Source organism: Medicago sativa, chromosome 2 (assembly GCF_051527215.1).
Source record: "Medicago sativa cultivar Bolivia chromosome 2, Bolivia_mono, whole genome shotgun sequence".
NCBI lineage: Eukaryota > Viridiplantae > Streptophyta > Magnoliopsida > Fabales > Fabaceae > Medicago > Medicago sativa.
In genome coordinates, this window is record NC_140750.1 from 47,340,074 (window position 1) to 47,367,566 (window position 27,493).

The following is a 27,493-nucleotide window of genomic DNA, read 5'->3' on the forward strand; positions in this document are numbered from 1 at the left end:
AAACCATGATGGGGGCAAAGCTTAAGCATTTCTTTGAAACGCTCCCACGCATCATAAAGAGATTCTCCATCTCTTTGAGTGAATTGTGTGATTTGATTCCTCAATTGAGCAGTTTTACTATGGGGAAAGAATCGGGAGAGGAATGCCTTCCTCATTTGGTCCCATAAAGTGATAGAACCAATTTGCAATGAATGAAAACAAACACTAGGTATATCCCTCAAAGAGAAAGGAAGGAGGTGCAGCCTTATGGCCTCTTGGTTTGCCTTCAAAGTTCCACTGAGTCTTAAAAAATTTGAAACATGAAGATTCGGATCCTGAGTGGGTGATCCGAAAAATTGATTTTGCTGCACTAAGTAAATAAATGCAGGCTTTATTTCAAAATTATTACCCTCAACCGTTGGGTACACAATAATAGCATGTGGCTCTTCCGTAGAAGGGGTTGCATACTCTTTAAGAGTGTGTTCCTCAGCCATATCGTTATTATTTCATGCTTCCCAAGAAGTTAAAGGTAAAAGAAAGAAATAGAAAAAGAAAGAAAGAAAAAACAAAAATAAAGAAAAAGATTTTTTTTTCAGTCTAATCGTTAAAAAAATTAATCAAATTGCAATAACTCCCAGGTAACGGCGCCAGAAACTTGATGAGTAAAACCGCAAGTGCGCAGCTCTACCGAAGTAGTAAAAAGAGAGCACTGTTCCAACATGGAGTTATGAATTCAATTAACTTTCAATAAGGATTAGAAGAAGATTAAATTATATAGTTGTGATTTTTAACGGTTTAGAAAATGATAATAAAAAGAGCCTTGGGATTATTGGTTCATCATAAGAACAAACCCTTCACAAACCAAAACCTTAAACCTAGAACTTTATGTTAGACCTACTTTCTAAAGACAAGTTTCTTTTTAGCCTATCACATCTCCTTTCGGTCTCAGTGAGTGTGTTTCTCTAGCAACCACACCTATTTTCATGGTTGATTTGAAGCTCGAAACTTTATTGTCTCAAGGTTTGCTAGACTATTTTCATGTTTCGCAATCCTTGTCTATATTCACTTGTTCCAATATTAAAACTTCATCTTTCAATCCTTCGCTTAATATTTGTGATGAATCAATAACAACTATTAAACTTCATCTTTCGATCTTTCGATTAATATTTGTTATTGATTATAAGAACAATGAAATAGATTAGAAATTAGGTATACATAAAATTAGGGTTTAAAGCTTGGTTTGATTAGGATTACGTCATTAGACTTATTCAACAATCCCAAGACAAGAAGAGGCTACTCACTCACGTTCATTGTAGACATAGAAGAGAATAAGAAGAAGAAGAACATAAAAGTAAATAACAATAAAATAATGGTGAACTTTTATTCCAAGAACAAAAGATGAATTGTTGTGATACCTAGCTACTCTATTTATAGTCTTATGTCGACTTAAAACCTAAGCAACTAATCACTAGAATGTTCCACAAGAAACCACGGGCATTTAGGTCAAAATAGGTAGCTTGTTTCCGAAGCAAAAGCAGCAAAAGAGCACCCTGAAGCTTGGCACGGCCGTGCCTCCTCTCTGACTTGGGGAGTGACATATTTTTGTCCCATATTTCATATTTTCATCCCGAATCAACTTCTAATCCTCTTTCTTTTGCTCCAAGACTCAATCTATCAAATATTTGTTCCTGAAATATAATAATTTGCAATTGAAGTAAAATAGTTCTAAAAGGAAATAATATTTAAATAAAATAAACTTAAATCTAAATAAAACGAAATCAAATATTATATTAAAACTACTAATTATTGACTCATCAGCTTCTTAATCAAAGCCTCTCAGATATGGTTGACGAGAATTAGCAGTACTATTCAGCTAATAATATTTTACAAAAATTAAATTATTGTGTCGATGATATGGAAGCATGGAGCAAAGCAAATAGTCCAAATTTCCGCCATGAAGCCAACAAATTACAAAACGAGCTTGCTGCCATTCGAAGTAGTAATGACCACTCAACTGATGCATCTATTGTTAACATCCAAAACAAGCTTTCTTGTGTTTTGTTGCAGGAGGATATTTATTGGAAGCAGTGATCCAAAATCTTTTGGCTCAAAGATGGGGACAAAAACAATAAGTTTTTTCATGCATCCGCTAGTGTAAGGCGCAAGAGAAATAATATAAAAAGTTACGGAATTTTCATGGTATGCATGTAAAAGATCAAGCTGGTTTGTGTAGCATTGCCCAAGACTATTTTTGTAATCTTTACACACCGAACGATGGAGATCATTCACCTATTATTGCTACTATCCCTCAATGTATTTCTCCCCAAGATAATACTTCTCTAACGACTCCTTTTAAGGAAGAAGAATTCAGACAAGCTGTTTTTTCTATGCACCCCGACAAACCAACAGGACATGATGGTCTTAATCCAGGTTTCTTTCAAAAGTTTTGTCCCCTTATTGGTACAGAGATTTTCGAAGCTTGTTGTTCATGGCTTGATGAAGGTAGCTTCCCTTTTACCTTAAATGATACTAACATTGCTTTAATTGCAAAAGTGGATCATCCATAGAGCATGAAGGACCTTCTTCCCAGCTCACTTTGCAACATCATCTACAAGATTCTCTCAAAATTCCTTGCCAATCGACTCAAACAAATCCTCCATAAATGCATCTCTGATTCTCAGGCCGCTTTTGTTCCTGGTAGAGACATTCTTGACAATGCTCTCACTGCTTTCGAAGTTCTTCATTATATGAAATGCAAGACCAGAGGTAAAGAAGGAAATATTGCCCTAAAGCTTGATGTTAGTAAAGCCTTTGACAGAGTCAAGTGGAGTTATCTTCAAGCAGTGATGGAAAAGATGTGTTTTTCAAATGTTTGGATTAATTGGATTATGCAATGTGTCTTCTCTGTCAACTATCATGCGCTTGTCAACAACGATCATGTAGGACCTATTACTCCTCTTTGTGGTCTTCGACAAGGGGATCCCCTTTCCCCTTATCTCTATATTATTTGTTCAAAGGGTTTAAGTTCTTACATCAGGCACCATGATAATAACGGTCTTATCCACGGAACACGCATCTGTCGGGGGAGTCCATCAATTACCCATTTCCTCTTCGCAGACGACAGTTTTCTTTTTTGTAAGGCTACTATCTCCGAAGTGACAACTGATGTACTAGTTTTCTATCAATCAAAAGTAAGTATTGTATATCGTCTCCACAGGGACTAGCGCGATATTCAAGCCATTCAACAATCAATATTGTTCAAAGTGTATGGATTTAAAATGCGTGTTTGTGTAAACCTATATAAACTATTTGACATAAAATAAATAGAGAATAGATAAGGCTATTTCACTTGGGGCCAGAGACACTCAACCAAGCGTAACAACTGCAATCTCACGATCAAATAATGGATTCTAGCTTTTTAAACGATATTATCACAATCACTCAACAACATCATTCGTGTCCAAATGATGTCGTGATTTCTAATGGACTATTCAAAAGTCAATTTCCCAAACTATTAAACAATCACAAAGTCGATCGGTTCATTTAATCGATGATTTCCCAATCAATTAATTGATCCAAAAGCATTAAGTTCTAGATTAAAAGTGATTATCAAAGATTAACATATATGTCTAGAATGAAAACTTAGATAGATTATTATTCTATTCCTAGATTCAAAATTATTTGTCAATATCATTTCAAATCTCAATAAAGCTTTAAATACGAGAATAACAACAATATTGAATAAATAAGCTAGAACCATATATTAAAAGATCAAGAGTTTACATAATGGCTTGTTTGAATACCTCAAAACCCACAAGGGTATATGTAGCTACATATGTCTATGCAAGCTTGGCAAAGGATGAAAGAAAGATGAAGATTCCATGCCTAGACTCATGATGTCTCAACAAATCTTGGGTAGAATCTACTCCTAACACCTTGCTTTGTGTTTCTCTATAAAAATGCCATCTCTCTATGAAATTCTGGCACGTCAAACTTAAGATGTTCTATAAGATGTTTCAACACTAATTGGATGTATTATAATGTTGAAACATATACAAGAACAACTTACAATAACAAATTAAACAGGAACAAAAACAAGCAGAAACAGAAAGATGCACAGAGAGTTTGTTAACCCAGTTCGGTGCAACGTCACCTACTTTGGGGGCTACCAAGCCAGGAAGGAAATCCACTAGTGCAGTCCGTATTCAAAATCTCTCAGCAAACCATGTTTGCACTGATAACCTAGGACCTACCCCAACAAGATTTCAACCTAGGAACTCCTAGATCTGAGATCCCATCTCACTCCCTTACAACTGATCACAAACCTTATGATTCTCAAATTAAAGACGCTTATAGAATGAAGTTACCTTCAAAGCACAACAACTTGCAACCGTGCTTAAAAGCTTTGGTGCAGTTCACAGACTACCTAACTCCTTGCTTAAAAGCTTCGGAGTAGTGCACAAATTACAACTCAAAATACAGACCTAAGCATGCATTCAAAAGATACACGAAAGGCTCACAAACAAGAGACTCAAAACCCTAAATAAACTATTCTTCTGAAATGTTGGCTTGAATACTTCATCAGGTCTTGCAGCCTCCTTTTTATACTGAAGCAAAGCGGGTCATAAACATGATCGGGCTTCAGATCAAACCGGTGATCCATTACTCAGTCAACATGGCCGGATAAGGAACTCCTAAAAGGTAGGCACTTTAATAGGAACATTATGATCACCTTCAAAAGACTTTCTTAAGTCGTTACCACTTCCTTAGGAAATCACATACGTTCTGATATTCTCATAACTGCACACGGTTTTGACCGACACATGCTGGCGTGGATTCCTTAAATCAAGTGAACGCGTGCGTAAACATAGGCAAGGCACATAACATACATACAAAGCCTGGATGCTGGAACATTGTGTTCCACATCTGAAGTGAATGTTTGTTTTAGGCAAAAGTGAAGCCAACATACAAATATCCAACAATCTCCACCTTTGGCAAATTTTTGGCTAAAACAACTCGAGGCCAATCCAATCAAACTGGAGAGATAACACACGCAACCTTTCCTTCATACTTCACAAAAAAATCTACCTTGAAGAAGGGTTCACATCCTCAGATTACCAATAGGTACCCTAAATACAGTTCTTCAGTCATCACACATAATATTTAGGATATAGAAGAAGTATATTATAGACCTCAGAACCTACTTTCACAATTTTTCACAAATAATCATCATATGAAATAGTAGGTAAGAGAAACAGGTACCATACTAGACAATCAGAGTCTCGCAAGAGCGGACATATAAGGAAAAATAAATTCCTTATATGTCAACTGTTACAACACACTACTCAGATAAACATGAAGAGAATAAACTCCCAGACAACATTCAGTAGCTCAAACAAGGATGTTCCAACATCCATAGAAACATTCAGGGACACAGATAAATACTCCCCCTCAAGGAGCGCAAACAATATTCTAATACTCCCCTTGAATATATGCACGAGGAATGATATTTTGACATCCAATTTTCAACAACTTTTTAGGGACAACCTTTTTCCTCCATTCTTATTGGACAATAACAATAGAGAGAGGAAAAGGAAGAGAGAGAATAAAGATATAATGAGAGTATGAAAGAGAGTTGTCACAAAAGTTGTTGAAAATTGGTTGTCAAAATAACATTCCTCTATATGCATAATAAGCAGAATTTTGTTCAAACTAGAGCAACATAAAAAAATACAAATGCCAGAATCAGATGTCAACATCATACACATCATCTGCTAACACAGTCAGGATTATAAAGCATCAGATCACTACTCCCCCTTTTAGCCATAAAATATGTCAAATTAGAAGTTGAGTAAAGCATAAATTATAGCCGAGGATACATGAGACTTTGAACATTAGTTGCTATAATTCCTCATGAACACAAATACCCAGCTTGTTCCTCAGTTTCTCAAATTGTTTGACATCTAAGGCCTTTGTGAAGATGTCAGCCAGTTGTTCTTCAGTAGTCACATGCTCCAGAGTTACTACTTTGTCTTCAACAAGATCCCTAATGAAGTGATGTCGGATGTCAATATGCTTTGTTCTGCTGTGTTGTATAGGATTCTTGGAGATGTTGATTACACTTAGATTATCATAGTACAATATTAGAACACTTTATTGAACATCATACTCTTCCAGCATTTGTTTCATCCATACTAACTGAGAGCAGCTACTTCCCGCAGCAATATATTCTGATTCTGTTGTTGATAGAGAAACATAATTTTGTTTCTTGCTGAACCAAGACACTAGATTGTTCCCAAGGAAGAAACAACCTCCTGAAGTACTTTTCCTTTCATCTGCACTACCTGCCAAATCTGCATCACAATAGCCAATCAACTTGGAATTTTTACTGTGAGAGTATAGAATTCTATAGTCTGTGGTGCCATTTATGTACTTTAGAATCCTCTTGACTTGAACCAAATGACTCATTTTGGGCTCTGCTTGATATCTAGCACAAACTCCTACAACGAAAGTTATATCAGGTCTGCTTGCAGTAAGATATAGGAGGCTTCCAATCATGCTTATGTACAGACTTTGATCAACAGCTACACCATTTTCATCTTTGGATAACTTTAAGTGAGTGGCTGCTGGTGTTCTCTTGTGACTGACATTGTCCAGCCCAAACTTCTTTACAATATTCTTAGCATACTTGCTCTGGGAGATGAATATTGTATCTTCCATTTGCCTGACTTGTAGACCAAGAAAGTAAGTCAGTTCTCCCACAAGACTCATCTCAAATTCAGACTGCATCTGAGGAACAAAATGTTGAACCATCTGATTCGACATTCTTCCAAACATAATGTCATCAACATAGATCTGTGCTATCATGAGTCTTCCTTTGTCCTTCTTAACAAACAAGGTCTTGTCTGTTCCTCCCTTCTTGTACCCTTGATAGGTTAAAAATTCTGTGAGTCTTTCATACCATGCCCTAGGAGCCTGCTTCAACCCATACAGTGCCTTTTTCAGCTTGTACACATGATCAGGAAAATTTGGATCAACAAATCCCTTTGGTTGCTCAACATAGACTTCTTCATGAAGGTACCCATTGAGAAAGGCACTCTTCACATCCATCTGAAACAATTTAAACTTTGGAATACAAGCCACTCCCAAGAGTAGCCTTATGGATTCCAGTCTGGCAACAGGTGCAAATCTTTCATCAAAGTTTAATCCCACTACTTGTGTATAACCTTGTGCTACCAGTCTTACCTTGTTTCTTGTAACAGTACCATTTTCATTTGACTTGTTCTTATAGATCCATTTTGTCCCAATGACATTTATGTCACTTGGTCTTGGCACCAGATCCCACACTTCACTTCTTTTGAACTGGTTGAGTTCTTCTTGCTGCTTCAATCCAGATATCATCAGTGAGAGCTTCCTTCACATTTTTAGGTTCAAATTTGGAGACAAAACAGGAATTGGTGACAACATCATTAGCTCTTCTGGTTCTGATTCCTTGATCTAGATCTCCAATAATGAGCTCTTGAGGATGATTCTTCTGAATTCTAATTGAAGGTCCTTTACTTGTTTCTGCATGTTCCAGCTCAGTATCTTCAGAGTTAGTTTCAGGTTCTTCAACAGTTTCAGGCATTACTTTTTCTTGAGTGGATGTTTCAGGATATGCTTCAACACTTGGTACAACTTCAAGAATTGGTTCTTTAGCCACATCATCTATCACCACATTGATGGATTCCATAACAACTTGAGTTCTGTTGTTAAACACTCTATAGGCTCTGCTGTTAGTGGAGTAACCCAGAAAAATTCCTTCATCACTTTTTGGATCCATTTTTCTTCTGTAATCTCTATCTGCAAGAATGTAACACTTGCTACCAAAGACATGGAAATATTTTACAGTAGGCTTTCTTTCTTTCCTTAGTTCATACAAGGTAGTTGTAGTACCTGTTCTCAAGGTGACTCTGTTATGAACATGATAGGCTGTATTCATAGCTTCAGCCCAGAAGTAAAGAGGGAGATGCTTAGAATGTAGCATGACCCTGGCTAATTCTTGTAGAGTCCTGTTCTTCCTTTCCACCACTCCATTCTGTTGAGGTGTTATGGGAGACGAGAATTCATGCCTGATTCCTTCATCTGCACAAAATTCATGAAATCTGGAGTTTTCAAATTCTATTCCATGATCACTTCTTATCCTAACAATACCTCTATTTTTCTCTCTTTGAAGTTGAATGCAAAGTTCCTTGAGTGATTCAAAGGTATCTGACTTCTCTCTGATAAAGCTCACCAGGTGAATCTTGAAAAATCATCAACAACCACCAGAACATACCTCTTTCCACCAATGATGGCCACTTGCATGGGTCCCATTAAATCAATATGAAGAAGTTCAAGAGCTTTTGAGGTTCCTTGATGTTCCAACCTAGGATGGGACATTCGAGTCTGTTTACCAACTTGACATTCACCACAAATGCTTCTATTAGTGATCTCCAGTTTGGGTATACCTTTGATTGCTTCTAGAGAGATAGCTTTCTTTATTCCTTGCATATTCAAGTGACCTAGTTTTTGATGCCACAGTTTAACCTCGTCAGCTTTGCTCAACATGCACGAGGATAAGAGAGCCTGTTCTTGAGAGGTCCATAAGTAATAGTTGTCCTTTGACCTAGTACCCTTCATACTCACCTTACCCTTTCCATATAGGATCTGGCACTCAGTTTTACTACAATTTACACTTAGCCCCTGGTCACACAGCTGACTAATACTAATCAAGTTGGCTGCCAACCCTTTGACCAACAAAACATTATTCAGTCTTGGGGATCCTTCACTAACTAAGTCACCAATACCAATAATCTTTCCTTTAGCCCCATCCCCAAAGGTGACATAGCTCTTGGCATAAGGTCTGACATTTCCTAGAAAGTTGTCCACCCCTGTCATGTGACGAGAACACCCACTATCAAAATACCAATCTTCACTGGAAGATGCTCTTAGAGAGGTATGGGCTATTAGTCCTAGACACTTAGGTCTCCACTCTTTCTTGACCCCTCTCAAGGTTGGACTAGGTTGGTATAGTCTAGGTGCTCCATACAAATCATAGCAGAAGGGTATTTTATGACCCTGTCTATTACAAAAATGACACCTCCAAGAGTGATACTCTTTTGCTAACTCAGTTTTGGGTTGTTCTGCAGAATGTTCCAACTTAGGACCTTTACCAGTTATATTATCTGTTCTAATTGATGCTACAAATTTAATTTTCTTAACTGGTTTTCCCTTCTTGGCCTTCTGATAGTGTTCTAAAGCCTAAACATAACTACTGTTTTGTTGTTCCTGTTTCAGGCGTTCATGTGTAAAGCCTATGCCATTTAGTTTACCTATCACTTGACCCTCTAACATCCTATCTAGAACATCAGTTCCAGTGGTCATCATTCTAACTTGTTTGAAGACATTATCAAGTTGAGAATTAAGTAATATTACCTCTTTATTTAGATCTGTGATTTTAGCCAGATGACCAATTCTCTCTTCCTGAAGTTAATTAATGACTTCTTCCTGCTCTATCAGACGCCTGGAAGTGTTTGTATCATGAATCTCTTGATAGCAGTAAGGCATAGTTATTTTCTCATAGTCAGGATCTTCATTATCAGATTCAGATTCAGATTCTACTCTCCCTGTCATAGCATTGACACGTTTAGCAGCATCATTCTCACCATCTCCATCTGTTCCCTCATCATCAGACCAGGACACAATCCTCCCTTTCTTTTGGTTTTTGAGAAAAGTTGCACATTCAGTCCTGATGTGTCCATACCCTTCACATTCATGGCATTGAACTCCTTTGTAATGACTGTTCTTCTCTTCATTTTTGTCATACCTCTGATTACCTTGTTGCCTATCAGTGTTCCATCTGATGTTCTGCCCATTACCTCTAGGTCTGCTGTTTACCTGTTTGAAAATGAGTAAATTACACCCCCTCCCCTGAAAGATTATGATATTACATTCCCATCCCCTCTTAAGATTAAATATACAACTTAGTCCATTTAACTTGAAAAATTTGACACCGTTAAAGAAGATTTAATTTTATGTTTAAATTGACAATAATATCCTTTCTATTTGTTTAATATTCTACGCTTCATTTCATTACCTTCTTCTTCTTCTTCTACCTATCAAAAGCCTAACCCTTATTCTCTAAGGTTTCTTAATCTGCTAACTGGCGGCTGTCGCATAAAGATTGAAACTTCTGCACACGGGTGTTATTTTTTTTATGAATATTTTCTTTCTTCTTTGACTTTGCCTCTTCTTTTTTGTCCTTTCTCTTTTTACTCATCAACTGAAAAACCCTATACACATATAGGAGTTAAAGGTTACTTTAATTTATTAATTCTTAGGATCGAATTTTATGAATCTATAAATCTTGTTTTTGGGAGCATGATAAAGATTGATGCATCATCCCTCAAAAAAAAAAAGAATGATGCATCAGACATTTCATTCATGATATTATATGTCCTTGTATTTACTCACATACATATGCCAAAAAATTGATTAATATTTAAAGAATCGGATTATTAGGTTAAGTAAAATGAATAAAGTTCTAAATATATTGTTATATTCAACAACACAATAGTGATGAACAAAATAAAAACAATGATAAGTTTCTTCCTTACGAGACATCCTCCTCCACTTTTATTTCCTGCACAAATGCAAGAGAAATAAATGTAATCAAATTTAATTTTGTTTACATACATTGAAATTACATGAATGATTTATTTGTAGTGTTTCTTATATATGATACATAATATGATTTATAGCTGCAGTAAATACATGAAAACATGATTAACAATGTGTTGGAAGGTCCAAACCCAATACCTGCTAGTTTTGATGAAGCAAACCTTGGTCATGACAATGATACAAGTGAACCAAACATAGAACAGTTACATACCGACACAGATGAAGAATACATTGTTCACAGCAATGAAGAAATTGAAGAAAGTGAGGAAATGGATGAGCATGATTACTCTTTAGATGAAGGAAGTGATGCAGAAATTGACATGGATGAGGGTGATAATTCTACAAGTGGTAGTGATGTAGAGAAGCCACAAATATCTAACATCGTAAAGAATGTGAAAGAAAAAAAGTTTGAGTATGATGATAACGGGAAAATACATTTACAAAGGTCCCAGTTATTTTTTGACGTAAACGAGTTTCGAGATGTATTGAGGGATTATATAATCCAAGAGAGTTTTGACATACTCAGGGTAAAAAATGAGAAATCAAAAGTCACAGCTATTTGTGCTTCTGAAGGATGTCCTTGGAGAATCCATGCTTCTCCTGCCCCATATGGTGTAGCATTTATGATCAAGAGTTATGAACCAAAGCACACTTGCATAAGGGGGTCTGAGAAGACTAATGCAACCTCAACATGGATAGCAAAAAAACTCAAAGGATCACTAAACGCTGATCCAAACATGAGCTATAAACTAATGTCTAATGAGTTGAGCAGTAAATTTGGAATTGAACCCAATCATATGCAATTGTACAGGGCAAGAAAAAAAAGGGAGGAGCTTGAAGGTTCTCATGCCGATAGTTATAAGAAAATAGTTAAATATGCACATTTGTTGCTAGAAAAAAAATAGGGGCAGCATAGTTAAATTGAACTTTCATGATGGAACATCCTTAGAACATCATGTTTTCAAAAGAATCTTTGTGTGTTTGGCTGCTTGCAAAGATGGATTTGTTAAAGGTTGCAGACCATTTTTTGGGCTGGATGGTTGTCACTTGAAGGGACCTTATGGAGGTGTCTTATTGTCCGCTGTTTCACTTGATGCAAATAATGGGCTATTCCCAATAGCATTTGCAGTGGTTTAGGTAGAGTCTAAAGACTCTTGGAGCTTTTTCCTAGAGTGCCTATGTGATGCAATAGATGATAAGTGTTACATGATTATGAGTGACAGACAAAAGGTAGTATTTTTTTTTTTCATTTGCATTGCTTTGATTTGTTACAACCAATCACTTACTTTGATTTGTTACTATGAAATGTAGGGATTGATACAAGCAGTTTCTGACTACTTTCCAAAATCATGGCACAGACACTGTAGTAAGCATTTATTAAATAATTTCAAAGCCAAGTTTCCATTGCTAATCTTGCGAGATCTTTTTTGGACGGCTGTTAAGGCCCCAAATGAATTTATTTTCAAAAAGGCAATGGAAAAAAATGAAAACATATGATTTGCAAGCATACCAATTTTTGATGGACATCCCTTTGCACACTTGGTCAAGACATGCATTTCATGAAAGTTATAAAAGTCCGCACATTACAAATAATGTGTGTGAATCATTTAATCAATGGATAGATGATTTTAGAAGTATGACTGTTTTGAACTTAGTAGATGGATTGAGGGAAAAAATCATGATGAGATTTTCTAAGAAGCTTCATATTTGTTCAACATGGCAACAAAGTGTTGGGCCAAGGATTATGGCAGTCTTAAATAAGACTTTAGAGGATGCAAGATATTGTAAAGTCAACCAATCTGCTAGTGGATTATTTGAAGTCTATGATGGTTTCACAAGATTTCCTGTCAACTTGAATTCACACACATGTGACTACAAAGCATGGCAAATAAGTGGGCTACCTTGTAAACATAGTGCAGCAGTCATTATGTGCATAAGAGCTAAGGTGGAGGACTATTGTGATCCATACTACAACAAAGAAAAATACATCACAACTTATTCTAGTTTGGTTAGCCCCTTACCTGATCCAAATACATTGGAGGAAGAAAATGTGCTACCGCCTCCATTACGCAGGCTTCCCGGAAGGCCTAAAAATAATCGAAGAAGGGAAAAAGATGAAGATGCACCATCAAATGCAAGAAGACTGCTTTCAACAATCAAATGTTCTAATTGTGGAAATTTAGGACATAACAAAAGAAGTTGCCAAAGGGCTCCAACAAAAAAACAAAAAACAAAACAAGTATTATCTCAATCCTTATACTTCTTTAAAACAAATCAGCACACACATGCACATGTATATTTGTATTGACAATGATATATATTTGATTCAAACTACAGGGAACACTACTAAAAAAACAGCGTTTTTGGACGGAATTTTCGGACGGATACAATTTTGTCTGAATTTTTCGGACGGATTTGAGACGGTTTTAACGGAGCGAAATTTCCGTCCCAAATCCATCCCAAAATCGTGTGAAAATTCCATGACATGTTCAAACAGGGTTTTTTCCCACGAATTTCGGACGGATTTCTTAAAAAAAACAATTCCGTCCCAAAACCGTGTGAAATATTGAGACGGATTTCAGACGGCTAATATTTTTGAGGGTTTTAATTGGGAAAGTTTCATCTCCCGCTTATCTCACAAAATTTCCCTCGCGTGTTCTGTTCTCATTACCCTAAAATTTCATCTCCCTCTCTCATAACCCTAAAACCAATTTTAAACTCAATTTCTCTGTGTGCTGCTATTCAATCAACTTCTTGTGTCCTGCTCTTGAATCAATTTCTTCCAAAATCTTCTCAAGCTCGTCAATCAATTTCTCAAGCTCACCAAGGTTAGCTTCTCTTCTCTTCTCTTCAGATCTGAGGATTCTCTGTATTTTTTTTAAATTTCTCAGTGTTTTCTTCAACAAATCAAGCATGTTACCATAAACTTGTACATGATTCTCTGTTCAATTTTAGGGTTTATTTTGTTTTACTTATTAGGGTTTTTAATGTGCTTAACTACCTAAAAGAAGATGAAAGGTGCTGGCATTTTTGGACCTGCTACAGAGGCTTGAGTGGCTCGGTTTTATGCTACTGGTTTTTTATTGTTTAGGCCACAGGTTATGTATTTGTTTTGTGTGTTCTTTTTGGTATTTTTACCTTTCCCTGTACCTTTTTTGGGCCGTGCATGTTTTGTATTTCTTCTGGTTTCTGTCGAACAATAGGCTTTCTGCTGTTGTTGCTGTAGCTTTTTGCACTTCTGGTGCGTGGTGTTATAATATATATGCTGCTTCAAAAAAAAAACTAGGTAACATGCTTATTGAAATAGGTTATGACAAATAATCTCCTATGATAAATGCTTATTGAATAAGTGCTTACTAGGTAGTGGTTTTGTTTAGATAAACAACTTAATTAAGTGCTTATTGTATTGGTGCTTATTGTATTGGTCTTGTTTTGAGGACTGTTGGAGCGCTGCTGTTTTGCTTGGCCTGCTTCTGCTGCAAATCTGAGTTGTTGTTGGCGTGTTGGGTGTTTTTCAGCAGGGAGTGTCGTGCTGTTTTCTGTTGTTCAGCAGGGGTGCGGCTGTTTTGCTGGGTTTTTTTGGGGTGTGAGGGAGGGATAGGCTTGTTTTGACACAAGTACATATCAGCCACTTTGCTTACTAGGTATTGTTGATAATGTTTTCTGCTAAATAAATACTATAAAACTTTTGCTCATAAAGTGAACATTTATGTTTCATGTTTCTCCTTTTTTGATTCTGTTAAGTTATTACAATTTTTATTCCAGATTTTGGTTTAGATTTAGATTAATTAGTGGTGATTGATTGACAAGTATGTAATTATATACTCTATTGAGTTTTGGTCATTTCCACTACTATTGTTTTTGTAACCAGCACTTAAGAGGTGGAAGGACTTTATCCTCCCAAGGTCGACACTTAACTGGTAGAGGGAGAATTGTTGTAGATGTTACACCTACTATACCATCTCCACATGTATCTCCAAATCAATCATTATCACATGTACAACCTGCACCATCACTTCTCCAGCTCTCCTCTTTCGTGAAACCTTGTAAGCCCCTAACTCATCTGCTATTTTCTTTCTTTTCCAATTCTAGTTGATAATTCTCTATGTTAATGTTCTCTCTGTTAATCTTTCGTTCATACTTGAATCATACCATAATATTATTGATTTTTGTTATGTCATCAAATTGGAACTTGAGCATATTCATAAATTTGGGGAATTTAATATTTTGATTCAGACAGACTTATGGATATTTGCACGGCTATCCCACTTTTGGGATTGACTCTCTTCCTTTATTTGTTCATTCAGTTTTGCTGAAAATTGTTAATGAATTTGGTTTCACCTTCACCTTCAATTTTCACATAACCTTAATCAAACCCTTCTGAAATCACTAAACCATGTTTCACATCACTCTGAATTCATTAACTATTTTATAAATATGTATATATCATAAGTGATATTGAGGGTGTGAAGGTTCCTCTCCATAATTTAACAGTCTCTCTTTTGGATCCACTATTTAATTGAATGAAGGTTTGCCTATCTGTCTATCATCTATGCATTTTGGTTGACTTGAAGGAAGGATTCATATATTTTCTCTTCTTGTATTTTGTTCATCAGAGCATTGAATTTCATTTTTTGAAATTGTTTAGCACAATGAAGAGTCTTTGGACATAATTAGCATATTGAGAAGTATCTTAATTACTTCTTACTGATGAAAATTGCTTTACCTAATAAAAATGCATCATCATCATTGTCTCTATTTGAAGTATAGTCCAACGTGTTTGTGTGAAAACCGTCTGAAATCCGTCTGAAATATATTTCGGACGGAATTTGGGACGAAAATACGATTTGCGACGCGGTTGTTTCGGACAGTGCCCTATCCGTCCGAATTCCATCCGAAAATGGATTTTCGTCCGAAATCCGTGGGAAATGTCCGTAAATTCCGTCCCAAAACCGTCTAAAATTCCGTTTGAAAATGACTTTTTTTTAGTAGTGGAGGTTCGGTAAATGCATCACAAACTTCAACGAGAAAAGAAACTTCACATGGTTTAACACAAGAAAGGATAAAGTCACGGTTGCAAGCTAAACAACTGAAAAGGGTAAGCTAATCATATGCTATTCCCTTTTGAATTTACTAGAATAATGTGCTAAAATATACTTTTTGTTTCATTTTGAAGAATATTAGGGAAGGAAGAATTCCTATTAATCATTCAAATCCAGAAACTCAAGGGATTATATTTTCTAATATGGATCCGTATTCAGATGGTCAATCAAATGTCAGCATGCTCGAGGTTGTCGATACTGTTGGAACTTCTTCAAGGGACAATGTAACACCCTACTTCTATTAAGCGGTAAAACGCGCTAATATACAAATATATTCTAGAAATAGATGCTACGTCTTCCAATTAAAACATACATGCATAAAGATCATGTTACATCACATAGCAGCGGAACACATACATAATCCAAATCTCATGATAATAAATACATGATCTCAAATCTCAACATAATAATGTCTCAACACCAAAACTACATAATCAAATAGAAATCCAACGTGCAAGTACTACCCTAGATCAGAGCCCTAATCTAGACACTTGCTCATAAAAAGAGGAACCCCGCTCCTCTGCAACATCAAGCATAAGGTCTAAGCATCCTGCACTCCATCTACCCGTCCATGCGGAAAGTTAGGTGGTAAACCACTGAGGGTTAACATTACATCATCATAATCCAATTAAAATTAACAAGAAACTTTGAGAATGAAAGATATATTTAAGAACGATGAATAACAAACTATACACGTACTCACAAGTATTCTTAACATTCACATCATTCAATATCATCATCTCAAGTTCATATTAACAAGGGTATCATACACACATCACAAAATCAACCATGTTAATCAACAATTAACAAATTCAATTATCATTCACAACTCAAATGCATTTCAATTCACCGACAAGGTATGCAATGGCTCTAGACTCATCTAGATGCATGTGGTACCAAATCACCTCAAGGTCGTCACCTCCGATGCAACAAAAATATCGTAATCACCTCAATTGGATATAAAATCCACCACCATCAGTCATGAATGCATGAACATATGACTCAACTCCAAATGCATATGTTCACACATACCAATCACCTCAACATCACCAAGACTTAGTATATATGCAAACAACAACAATTCACCACCACATAACATATATACAATCACCAACAACATCCATATTCCAAATAACATGTAATTGTCACATATATACACCATTAATCATCTCCACTTAAGTTATAATAACTATCCATAAAGGATTCACAAGACAATTAGCTCTTAAAGTCATATTCAACAAAGTTCGTCTCTCAAAGTCACAACATAAAATAATTAGAGGTTATGAGCCAAAACCAATTCCACAAGCTCAAATGCATATGCCATGTACCCTCACAAGTCACTTATACGTGCAGTAGAGGTTACATAAACATTTCATTGGCCACATATGGAGAATTATCAAAAATTCCGAAGTTCGTCTCACTTGATCACTTTTCACAAAAAATTCCATTTTCAAAGAAAGACAATTTAGATTCACCACATCACAGTTAAAATACCTTTGTTGAACTCATAAAAATCAAGTTTCAAAGATTGAAAACATTCCACAAGGTTTGGGTCGACTTAGAACTAGTTATGCGGGATTTTTCGATAAAACTTTTCAAGAGTATTTTCCCCATAATTTGAAAACCAAAAACCATATCCAAGTCAAACCAAAGCCTCTAGAAAGCTAAAAATATTATCTACAATTTTCATGTTTATACCAAAAGTCAGTTCAAAACAAAAACGAGGGATAAAGGCACAAAAACGCAAAACAGGGAGTACTGACCTATGCAGCTCGTCGTTGCGAGCAGGTCCACTCGCGAGTCGAGTGATCAGCTACTCGCAGTTGCGAGTAAGTTTACTCGCGAGGCGAGTTATGACAGTTCAGTCTCGGGAAAACCTCATTTTCACCCCAAAACCCCAATTTTGACATCCCAAAGCTCAAATTTGATCCCAAAGTTTGTTTAAACATTTCCAAACATGAAAAGACACTCGATTCCATATAAAATTTGCCCCAAAACATTCTCTTAACAAATCACCATTTGACCCATTTTTCATTAAAACTCCAAAAACAACACAAGGTCATAGCAAACTCCACAATTATGATTACCCAAGGTTTTAATTATCAACAACAACATCTCTTAACAACAACAACAACTAACCATCATGAATTCATCAATAATTCATCACAACAACACCTCATATCATCATTTTTGGACAAAAATGCAAAGCACACATATAACCACAATTTAAGCATGCAATTTCATCATGAACAACTCAATTAACATTCAATTTACATACCCAAACATTGTATTAAAACATGAGCAAGAATTTACAATCAATTAGGTTCAGTTCATCAATTTCACAAAATGGGTAGAAATGAAGAGCTATGAATTATGGTTGAATTCTAACCCTCTTACCTCTAGCACCAAGAATCTCTAACCCAAGCTTCAATTTAGCTCCTAGATGATGAATCCCCTCTTGCCTCTAACCCTTGTTCTTGTTCTTCCCTCTAGCCTCTATCTCTTCTCTTCTCAAATGAAAAATGTTGGTGAAAAACCCTATTTCTCTACTAACATTTGTTTATATAGGCTCACTTAATTGGGCTTATCTCACAAACCTTAATGGGCCTAACCCATTTCTATGTTAACCTCAAAAATGTTATTACTCACTTAACGGTAAAATATAACACTAATGGTCACTTACCGGTAAATAAAATAATTACTACACCCTCTAGTAACTTGGTAAAATAATAACTCTCACTAAGCACTAAAAATAACCTTCAGCAAAATTACAAAATTACCCCTGCCCTCAAATGACCAAAATGCCCCTAAGTTCAAAATGACTAAAATACCCCTCTAATACCGAATTCTACGGATCCCAACCAAAAATACTCACAGAGACAATTAATCACACAAGAGCACATATAACACACATAAATAAATAAATCTAGCGAAAAATCGGGCTGTTACAGACAAGAGAAGCCTTACTTAAACATTTGTTTATGAGTTTTTTTTTTTTAAATTTTAAACATAATCAATTTTATGGCACATTTTTGTATAATTTTCGTTGAAATAAGTAGTTCAAAATTTGGCACCAGTACATTTTTGTATAATTTTCGTTGAATAAAATAGTTCACAATTTGGCACCATGAAGTAGATATCAAATTTCATATTTCATATGCGCGGCACCGATTATAGATCTAGGAATAGAAAGAAGGTAACTTATTTATTTGCATAAACTAATTTTTCATATACTAAAAAATGAGCCAATACAAACAGGCTCTTATTAGAGTCTATCTAAGATTTGTTGAGACACCCATTATCAGACCAACTAATATCAAAGCATACTTCCTAAGTACCAACTAATATAATTTGTGTAAAAAAATAAAATTAAAAGAACCAAGGTCTACTAGATGCATGTTACTATTGTACAAAAGTTAGTGAGTAATAAAAATAGAACTGAATACAGTCCTAATAGAAAGAAAAATTCACTTAAAGAAAAAGAAAAAAAAACGAAGTGGAGTTTTGTGTGGTAGAGTTTGTCAATAGTGCTAAATACAGATCAAGTGCTCTCTAATTGTCCATAAAAACAAGAGTTTTTGAAGAGGGTCACTCTTTCACCGAGTAGCAAGACATTAAATTCACACATATTCACAACCAAAGCATAAAAATATTATAGATTAAACAAAGATCAACTCATGCAATAAATATTTTCTAAGAAACCAAGTGAAGGAGACTTACTGGACAGAGAACGGCTAGAAAACAGATGGAGTGATGGTGGACGGCGAATGGAGGTGACATCGAGAGAGAGAGAGAGGGCTTACAGGCCGACGAAGAAAGCGAAGAAGAATGGGAAGTGGTGGTTGGGCACTGAAGGGTGTTTGGGAAAGGAGAAGGAGGAATATAGAACGGGAAAGGAAGAACATCAGTGACATAAACTAGTCTTATAATAATGAAGGAAAGAGAAAAAGCAATGACAGAAAGTTGTTAATAAAGGCTATTTTAGTAATATTAAATTTATTTAACGGTGGTTAACATCTAGTTAACGGAAGAATAAAAAAATGGATCAAAATGTATCAAAAAGCATCCTTTAAGGGAGGATAATGTGTGTTTCAAATTAGGAGGGGAGGGGAGTGTAAAAGTAGCATCTCTTAGGGGAGGGGGATGTAATTTACTCTTTGAAAATCTTGTTAAACTGTCTTCCTAGCATCACCAAGTTTTCTGATAGATTCTCATCCTCCACACTTTCTTCCAGACCTTCATTATCAGTTGTGTTTGCTGTAAAGGCAATGCCTTTTCCCTTCTTCTCAGTCCTGTTGTCAACAACAAGTTCAAAGTTTTGAAGAGAACCTATGAGCCCTTCCACTTGCATGTTGGACACGTCTTGTGCTTCCTCAATGGTTGTGACCTTCATGTCAAATCTCTTAGGCAGAGATCTGAGAATTTTTCTTACCAATTTTTCATCTAACAGTTTTTCTCCAAGAGAATCAAACGAATTGGCAATGTTAAGAACATTCATATAGTAGTCCTGTATAGTCTCATCCTCTTGCATTCTCAGACTTTCAAATTTGGTCGTTAGGAGTTGAATCCTTGAGTTCTTTACCTTGGAGGTACCCTCATGAGCGGTTTTAAGGATGTCCCAAGCATCTTTAGCAACATCACATTTTTTGATGATCCCGAACATATTCTTGTCGACTCCATTGAAAAGAGCATTTAGAGCCTTAGAGTTTGCAAGAGACAGTTCATCTTCAGGCAGGGTCCACTCATCTTCTGGCTTCAAAACCGTGGTTTTATTGCCATCTTTGTCAAGAACAACCGGATGTTCCTAACCTTTCATCACAACTTTCCAAGTCTTGCTATCAATAGACTTGAGATAGGCACTCATACGTGACTTCTAGTAGTCATAATTGGTTCCGTCCAGTAAAGGTGGTCTGTTAACAAAACCTCCCTCTTTCTCCATATTGCCAGAATAAATCTCCTCTGGATCTCACCCAATAAAAGGCAGGGTGCCTGCTCTGATGCCAATTGAAATTCTGGCACGTCAAACTTAAGATGTTCTATAAGATGATTCAACACTAATTGGATGTATTATAATGTTGAAACATATACAAGAACAGCTTACAATAACAAATTAAACAGGAATAAAAACAAACAGAAACAAAAAGATGCACAGAGAGTTTGTTAACCCAGTTCGGTGCAACGTCACCTACTCTGGGGGCTACCCAGGAAGGAAATCCACTAGTGCAGTCCGTATTCAAAAGCCCTCAGCAAACCACGTTTGCACTGATGACTTAGGACCTACCCCAACAAGATTTCAACCTAGGAACTCCTAGATCTGAGATCCCATCTCACTCCCTTACAACTGATCACAAACCTTGTGATTCTCAAATTAAAGACGCTTATAGAATGAAGTTACCTTCAAAACACAACAACTTGCAACCGTGCTTAAAAGCTTTGATGCAGTTCACAGACTACCTAACTCCTTGCTTAAAAGCTTCGGAGTAGTGCACAAATTACAACTCAAAATATAGACCTAAGCATGCATCCAAAAGATACACGAAAGGCTCACAAACAAGAGACTCAAAACCCTAAATAAACTATTCTTCTGAAATGATGGCTTGAATACTTCTTCAGGTCTTGCAGCCTTCTTTTTATACTGAAGCAAAGCGGGTCATAAACATGATCGGGCTTCAGATCAAACTGGTGATCCATTACTCAGTCAACATGGCCGGATAAGGAAACTCCTAAAAGGTAGGCACTTTAATAGGAACATTATGATCACCTTCAAAAGACTTTCCTAAGTCGTTACCACTTCCTTAGGAAATCACATACGTTCTGATCTTCTCATAACTGCACACGGTTTTGACCAACACATTCTGGCGTGGAATCCTTAAATCAAGCGAACGCGTGCGTAAACATAGGAAAGGCACAAAACATACATACCAAGCCAGGATGTTGGAACATTGTGTTCCACATCTGAAGTGAATGTTTGTTTTAGGCAAAAGTGAAGCCAACATACAAATATCCAACACTCTAGGAAACCAAATCTCCACCAAAAGTGTGATGTGTGGTGCCCTTTTTCCCTTCTCCAAAACGTGAAATCCTCTCCTCGAAGTTATTGTGCGGGTCCTTCTTTTATTAGCTTCTTATGGGTCATGGTTTTCTTTCTCTCGGGTCAACACCTATCCATTTGGTCAAAGCCCATTCTTCATTTAATTGTGTATAGAACATGTTTATATTCCTACTTCCCTTTCTTGTTAGGCTAGACACTGTTTCAACTTGTTATCATTTTCCTTGGCCAATCACATTCATCATAAAACAATATTTTTGTTTCACTCTCTTTACTAGCCATTAATTGACCAATAATAGTAATATGACTCAATAAATCAACAACGACAACTTATTCAAAATGACTCTAAATTAAATACTAAAATAATAATAATAGACTAAAAACTTAATTAAAAAGACTCTAAAAATGTGATATGATGGACTCTCATTAACAACCCTTAAGAATATCTTGGATACTTATGAGACCGCTAGTGGACAAGCTATTAATTACCAAAAATCCTCTATCGCTTTCAGTAGGAATACAAATGCGACTCTCCGGAACAATATTATTCATTTATTAGGTGTTGTGGAAACTATGAGGAACTGTAAGTACCTTGGCCTCCCATCTATGGTAGGAAGAGATAAATAATCAATATTCACTTTTATTAAAGAGTGTATTTGGAAAAATATCCAAAATTGGAATGCTCGATCTCTTTCACGTGAAGGTAAGGAAGTGCTTCTAAAGTCAATTGCCCAATCTATACCTACTTATTGTATGAGTGCTTTTCTTCTCCCTACATTATTCGGGGAAGAAATAGAGCGCACGATGAATTCATTTTATTGGGGTTCAAAGAAGAATGGTGGTAGAAGTATTAATTGGCTAAACTGGGATAAGATGACTGTTTGTAAGGATCACGGTGGCCTTAACTTTCATGACCTTGAAGGTTTTAACCTTGCCATGCTAGGTAAGCAAGGATGGAAGCTCCTCACAAACTCTTCCTCTCTCCTCACCAAAGTTCTCAAAGCTAAATATTTCCCTAGAAGCGGGTTTTTGGATGCCACTATTGGCCATAGTCTAAGTTTCACATGGAGGAGTATCTGGAGCACTATTCCAATGTTATCTCTTGGTTATAGGTGGAAAATCGGTGATGGTAAAGATATTAATGTCTGGAAAGACCCCTGGATCTGCACTCGTCAGAATTTGCGACCTACCACATTACCGGCAAGCAATCTTCTCAACCTGACTGTCTCACAACTCTTCAATCCAACAACCAACACTTGGAATCTTGACTTTATTGCTTCTATAATGAACATACACGACACATCTGATATTTGTAATTTGCCTTTGCCCTCTCGAACTCACTCTGATACAATAATTTGGAATGCATCTCCTAATGGCTCATATACAGTTAAATTCGCGTATAAGATGTGTGTGTGAGTATTTCAGACCAGCGGTCAAATTATCATGTCCAAGGGGATTGGAAGTTAATTTGGTCATTGCGCATTCCGCCAAAAATCAAACATTTTTGTTGGAGATTGCTTCGCAACAGTTTACCTACAAGCCCTAATTTGCAAAGTCGTGGAGTCCATTGCCCGTCTACTTGTGTGGTTTGTAATCAGGATCTGGAAGATGAAATGCACGTGTTTATGCATTGTAAATTTGCTACGGATTGTTGGAAAGTAGTGAACCTTTGGGATAAGATAGCATCGTACATGACGTCAAGCGGTAGTTTTTCCTCTATTATGTTTGCCACTCTTAGATCGCTTGACGTGGAAAACCGTGCCAGATTTGTCGCTATGTTATGGAGTATTTGATGTGCACGTAATGCTTGCTTATGGGAACAAAAATCAGCCAATGCACACACTACTTGTGTTCTAGCATTGGATATTGTTTGAGATTTCATGTGGTGCAACCGTCCCAATGATACTATGCAGTCAGCTACTCCAGGGAGGTTTAAACCACAAGCAGATTGGATAAAGTGTAATGTTAATTGTGCCCTTTTCGAAACCGAAGGAAAATTTGGTGTTGGTATCTGTTTTCAAAACAACCTTGGACATCTTATCCAAGCTCACTCAATGGTATTTCCCTCTATTTCAACTGCAGCAAAGGGTGAAGCTACTGCTCTACAACAAGCCCTCCAAATTGCTCTCGATCTTGGTCTCAATCGGGTAGTTTTTGAAACTGATTGTCAGCTGGTTGTGAATGTTGTCCTTAGTAATAACACATATGTTAATGAACTACGAAGTTTACTTTCTAATTGCAGGGCGTTGTTTTTTTTTTCTAATGCTAGTTATGCTCTAGCTTATGTTATGAGACAAACTAATAGAGTCACTCATAATCTTGCTCGAGTGTTTATATTACATGCTAGTCCCAGTATTTTCAATCATCCTCCACACTGTATTGACTCTATTATTCTGGATGAAATAAAGTGAGCTATCTTCCCATAAAAAAAATAAAGCTCCTAGGTGGTGCGATCGGCCCAACTGCGTCACCACCAAACACCAACCGAGGTTGTATCGCGTCGCCTGTTGATAACAACAGTGCTTCGTCGCCGTTTCCGTCTTGTGCTCCGGTGCATAAATCCTTCAACAGCAGCGCTGTCAGCTTCTTGTTGTTATGGGTGTGCGAAGGAGTTGAAAATCGCATCTCTGTTACTGTGATTTGAGTTTCTGTGTTGCTGGTTTATTCGGGTCATATCCGTTGAAGGTCTACCTTGATTGAGTTTTGATTCAAATTGTGAAATGGTGTGTAATGTCGTCGTGAACTCGCTAATGTTGTGTTGATGTATCACCTCTTGATTTCTGATCCGTCCTGATCTGTTGAGATTTGCAGTTCTCTTTAGGTTTGGTTCATCGCCACACAACGCGGTGGTTTTGGTGTCTGCTATCATCCTCAAGCCCGCTTCGATCAGTAATGATTGATTTCAGAATGTTGGATAAGAAATGGATGTTAGTATGTTATGGTTTGTTGTAGCAAATGGTTGGTGCATGTGGATTCGTTAGTTACCGTACTGGCAGTTGGATCCACTCCACACTCTCAATAATTTATTTGTGGTTTCCTATCCTAGTCATCTGTTTAATTGACATGAGATTGTGTGGATTCGAAAGAGTCGTTAATTCTTGTTGTCGTTGTTGTAGGGAGTTGATGGTACGTGATCCGATTTCGTGTTGATGATCAATTCATTCTCCAATTATCAACCCGCTTGGAATTGTTTAGGGTTGGATCCATTGTGGTGTGCTTTTTGGATGTATCACCTGTAAAGGTTGATTCACATGGATTGACTGGGTTAGGTTTTATGTCCCCCCAATTTTAGAGTAGAGTACCAACTTAGTTGGACATTATTCTTTCTGATGTCATTTTATTCTTGACTTATAAAAAAATTAAGTATATGTGTTCATTTTCACACTCAATCCTGTGTTATCTTCTTCGTCTGTTTTTTCTCAAACTCAACAAAAATCCAAACAAGATGGTTTCCAGTACAAAATTGTGACAAAATAATGTTTGATGCATCAAACTACAAGCCATGATAGATTATTTTAACCAAAGTCACACTCCAACATAGGCTTCAAGATTTAAATAAAGGCACAACTAAAATATGGAATTGTATATCGACGTAGTCAGAAGTGTGGGCTAGCAAGCACTAAACCTAGATTGAAAAGAAACAAGTTTGCAAGCGACAAACTTGTGAAAATAGGGTTCCGGAATCCACCAAAAATTGAGAAAACTCTCTAAAATATTATTGAATGAATAAAAGTTAAATCTCTTAGGCTACAATTGTTAAGCTTAAATAGGAAATAACAAACCCTAATGGGCCAAAAAATAAACAACTGAAAATAAAACAAACAAATAATAAAATTAGGCTGAAATAATAAAATGCTACTAAATTACTACTAAATTACTAAGGAAACCCTCCTATATCAGTCTCCTCCTCTGACGAACTCGACCCGGGTTTTCATTCTGATGCATGTTGAATCTTCCAATGAACAAGAGACCATCCTCCTGAATCCCATTGAGTGGAATGTAATTGTTTGGCAGGTGGAGAGTCGCCTTTGTGCCGAAGATAGACTCTAACAATTTTAAAAACCCAAGCGATATACCAATCAACGGAACAGAGAGGTATGCAAATAATCACATCATCATCCAAAGTTTGGCACAAAACAATTATTTGATCAATTAGCCTACATTGTCCAATTTCACACATGTAAAACATATTTGAAAAAACTTGGAAATTTGTTCCCTTGCGTTTGGTAAATTGACAAACACGTAGGTAGTAATCTTCAAACATAAAAAGGGGTTTGTGATTATATAATAAATGCTTTTTCTTTGTTGCTCCATTTAATGTGGATCCAGTCGCCTCATGTTTGTAAGTCGATCCTATATATCCTTGAAATTCTATTTTTGGAGGATTTTGGTACGGCATTTAATCCCAAGTTTCAAAGTTTGTGATAGGAGGAAGATCAAAGATGGCATTTGGAATAACAAGAGCTTCCTCTACTTCTCGTTGTTGGTCCTCATCAAAAGCAACGGTATTGCGCTCAATCTCAGGCGGAGGCCAGTATCTCATAATAACATCATGTGATGGCATTGGAAATTGGGGTAGAACATCGGTCTCCTTTATCTCTGAAAAACTAGAATCTTCAATAGAACACGAATCTGAATTAATTCCATTGTTTCCATCATAAACCCTAATTGGTTCACATCTCCCCTTCTTTTTTTTCTTTTTTTGTTGTTGTTGTTAATGTTGTCAATCTTAGCTGTCAACACCGTTGTTGTTGTCGATGCCACTATTTGGTCTGTCAAAGCTTTGGCGTCCCAATTAAACAATTGATGGTTTCGTCACCGGTTGAGAAACTTTTGAAAATAGCGTTCCGGAATCCACCAGAAATTCAGAAAACTCTCTAAAATATTATTGAATGAATAAAAATGAAATCTTAGGCTACAATTGTTAAGCTTACACTAGTTTATTTACCCAGCGTTGCCCGGGTTAGACATATAATTAAGGATGAGTGAAATTCGCTATGTATGGTATCCGAATTTTTTGAAAAATTACTTTCATCTTTTGATACTTATTTTCTCCCCCCTCCCATAAAAAACATAATCTTAATATCTTTTAATTTGAAATTGTTTTTAGATTTTTTTTTAGATCACGGTTTTAAAAAAAAACAATAACAAAGAGAAATAATGCTCTTAAAAGTGATCTTTTTTAAAAGTTATAACGAACAACCCCTGTTTGTAACAAATTTAAATAAAAATGATTTTGACATTCAATAATTTAGAGAAATTTTTTTTACTATTAATTAACATTAAAAAATAACCAGAGCATGTTCGGTTTGACATTCAAAAATCATACTGGTTATTAACTTTCAAAAATAGTGTTTGGTGGTATGAATTTTTTAATGGATATGATAAAAATTCGAAGAAAAAAAAACCAGTTTTAAAAAAATAGCAAATTTTCCTTCAATTTTTTCTTAACAAATTTGTAAATTCAAAAACAAATAAAAAAACTACATTTATTGAAACAAATAATGCTGAGTAGCCATTAATTCATTAAACAAAAAATTATTTCACAAATGAAAATTTACAATGGTTTAGGTTTTTTTTTTGAGAGAAACACGGTTTAGGGTTTGCTATATATAGTCGGGTTTGCATGGAAATTAAGGTAGCCGAGTTTGCATGGAAATTA

The 27,493-nt window shown here is 36.2% G+C and overlaps 1 protein-coding gene, 1 long non-coding RNA gene, 1 other non-coding gene and 1 pseudogene across 3 annotated transcripts; all 4 read left to right on the forward strand.

The window, feature by feature from the left end:
• Positions 1 to 107, forward strand: LOC146946974 (small nucleolar RNA R71). Its single transcript, XR_015029460.1, has one exon. It is a non-coding gene; the product is annotated as a small nucleolar RNA R71 (small nucleolar RNA).
• A 10,638-nt stretch (positions 108 to 10,745) lies between these two features.
• Positions 10,746 to 12,117, forward strand: LOC146946975 (uncharacterized; annotated as a pseudogene).
• A 3,555-nt stretch (positions 12,118 to 15,672) lies between these two features.
• Positions 15,673 to 18,910, forward strand: LOC146946976 (uncharacterized). The gene is made up of 3 exons (XR_015026875.1): positions 15,673 to 15,778; positions 15,857 to 16,006; positions 18,739 to 18,910. It is a non-coding gene; the product is annotated as an uncharacterized LOC146946976 (long non-coding RNA).
• Positions 18,911 to 23,738: 4,828 nt separating this feature from the next.
• LOC146946977 (uncharacterized) lies at positions 23,739 to 24,242 on the forward strand. Its single transcript, XM_085748347.1, has one exon. The coding sequence runs from the start codon at positions 23,739 to 23,741 to the stop codon at positions 24,240 to 24,242; it is 504 nt and encodes a 167-aa protein (XP_085604473.1).
• Positions 24,243 to 27,493: the final 3,251 nt, after the last annotated feature.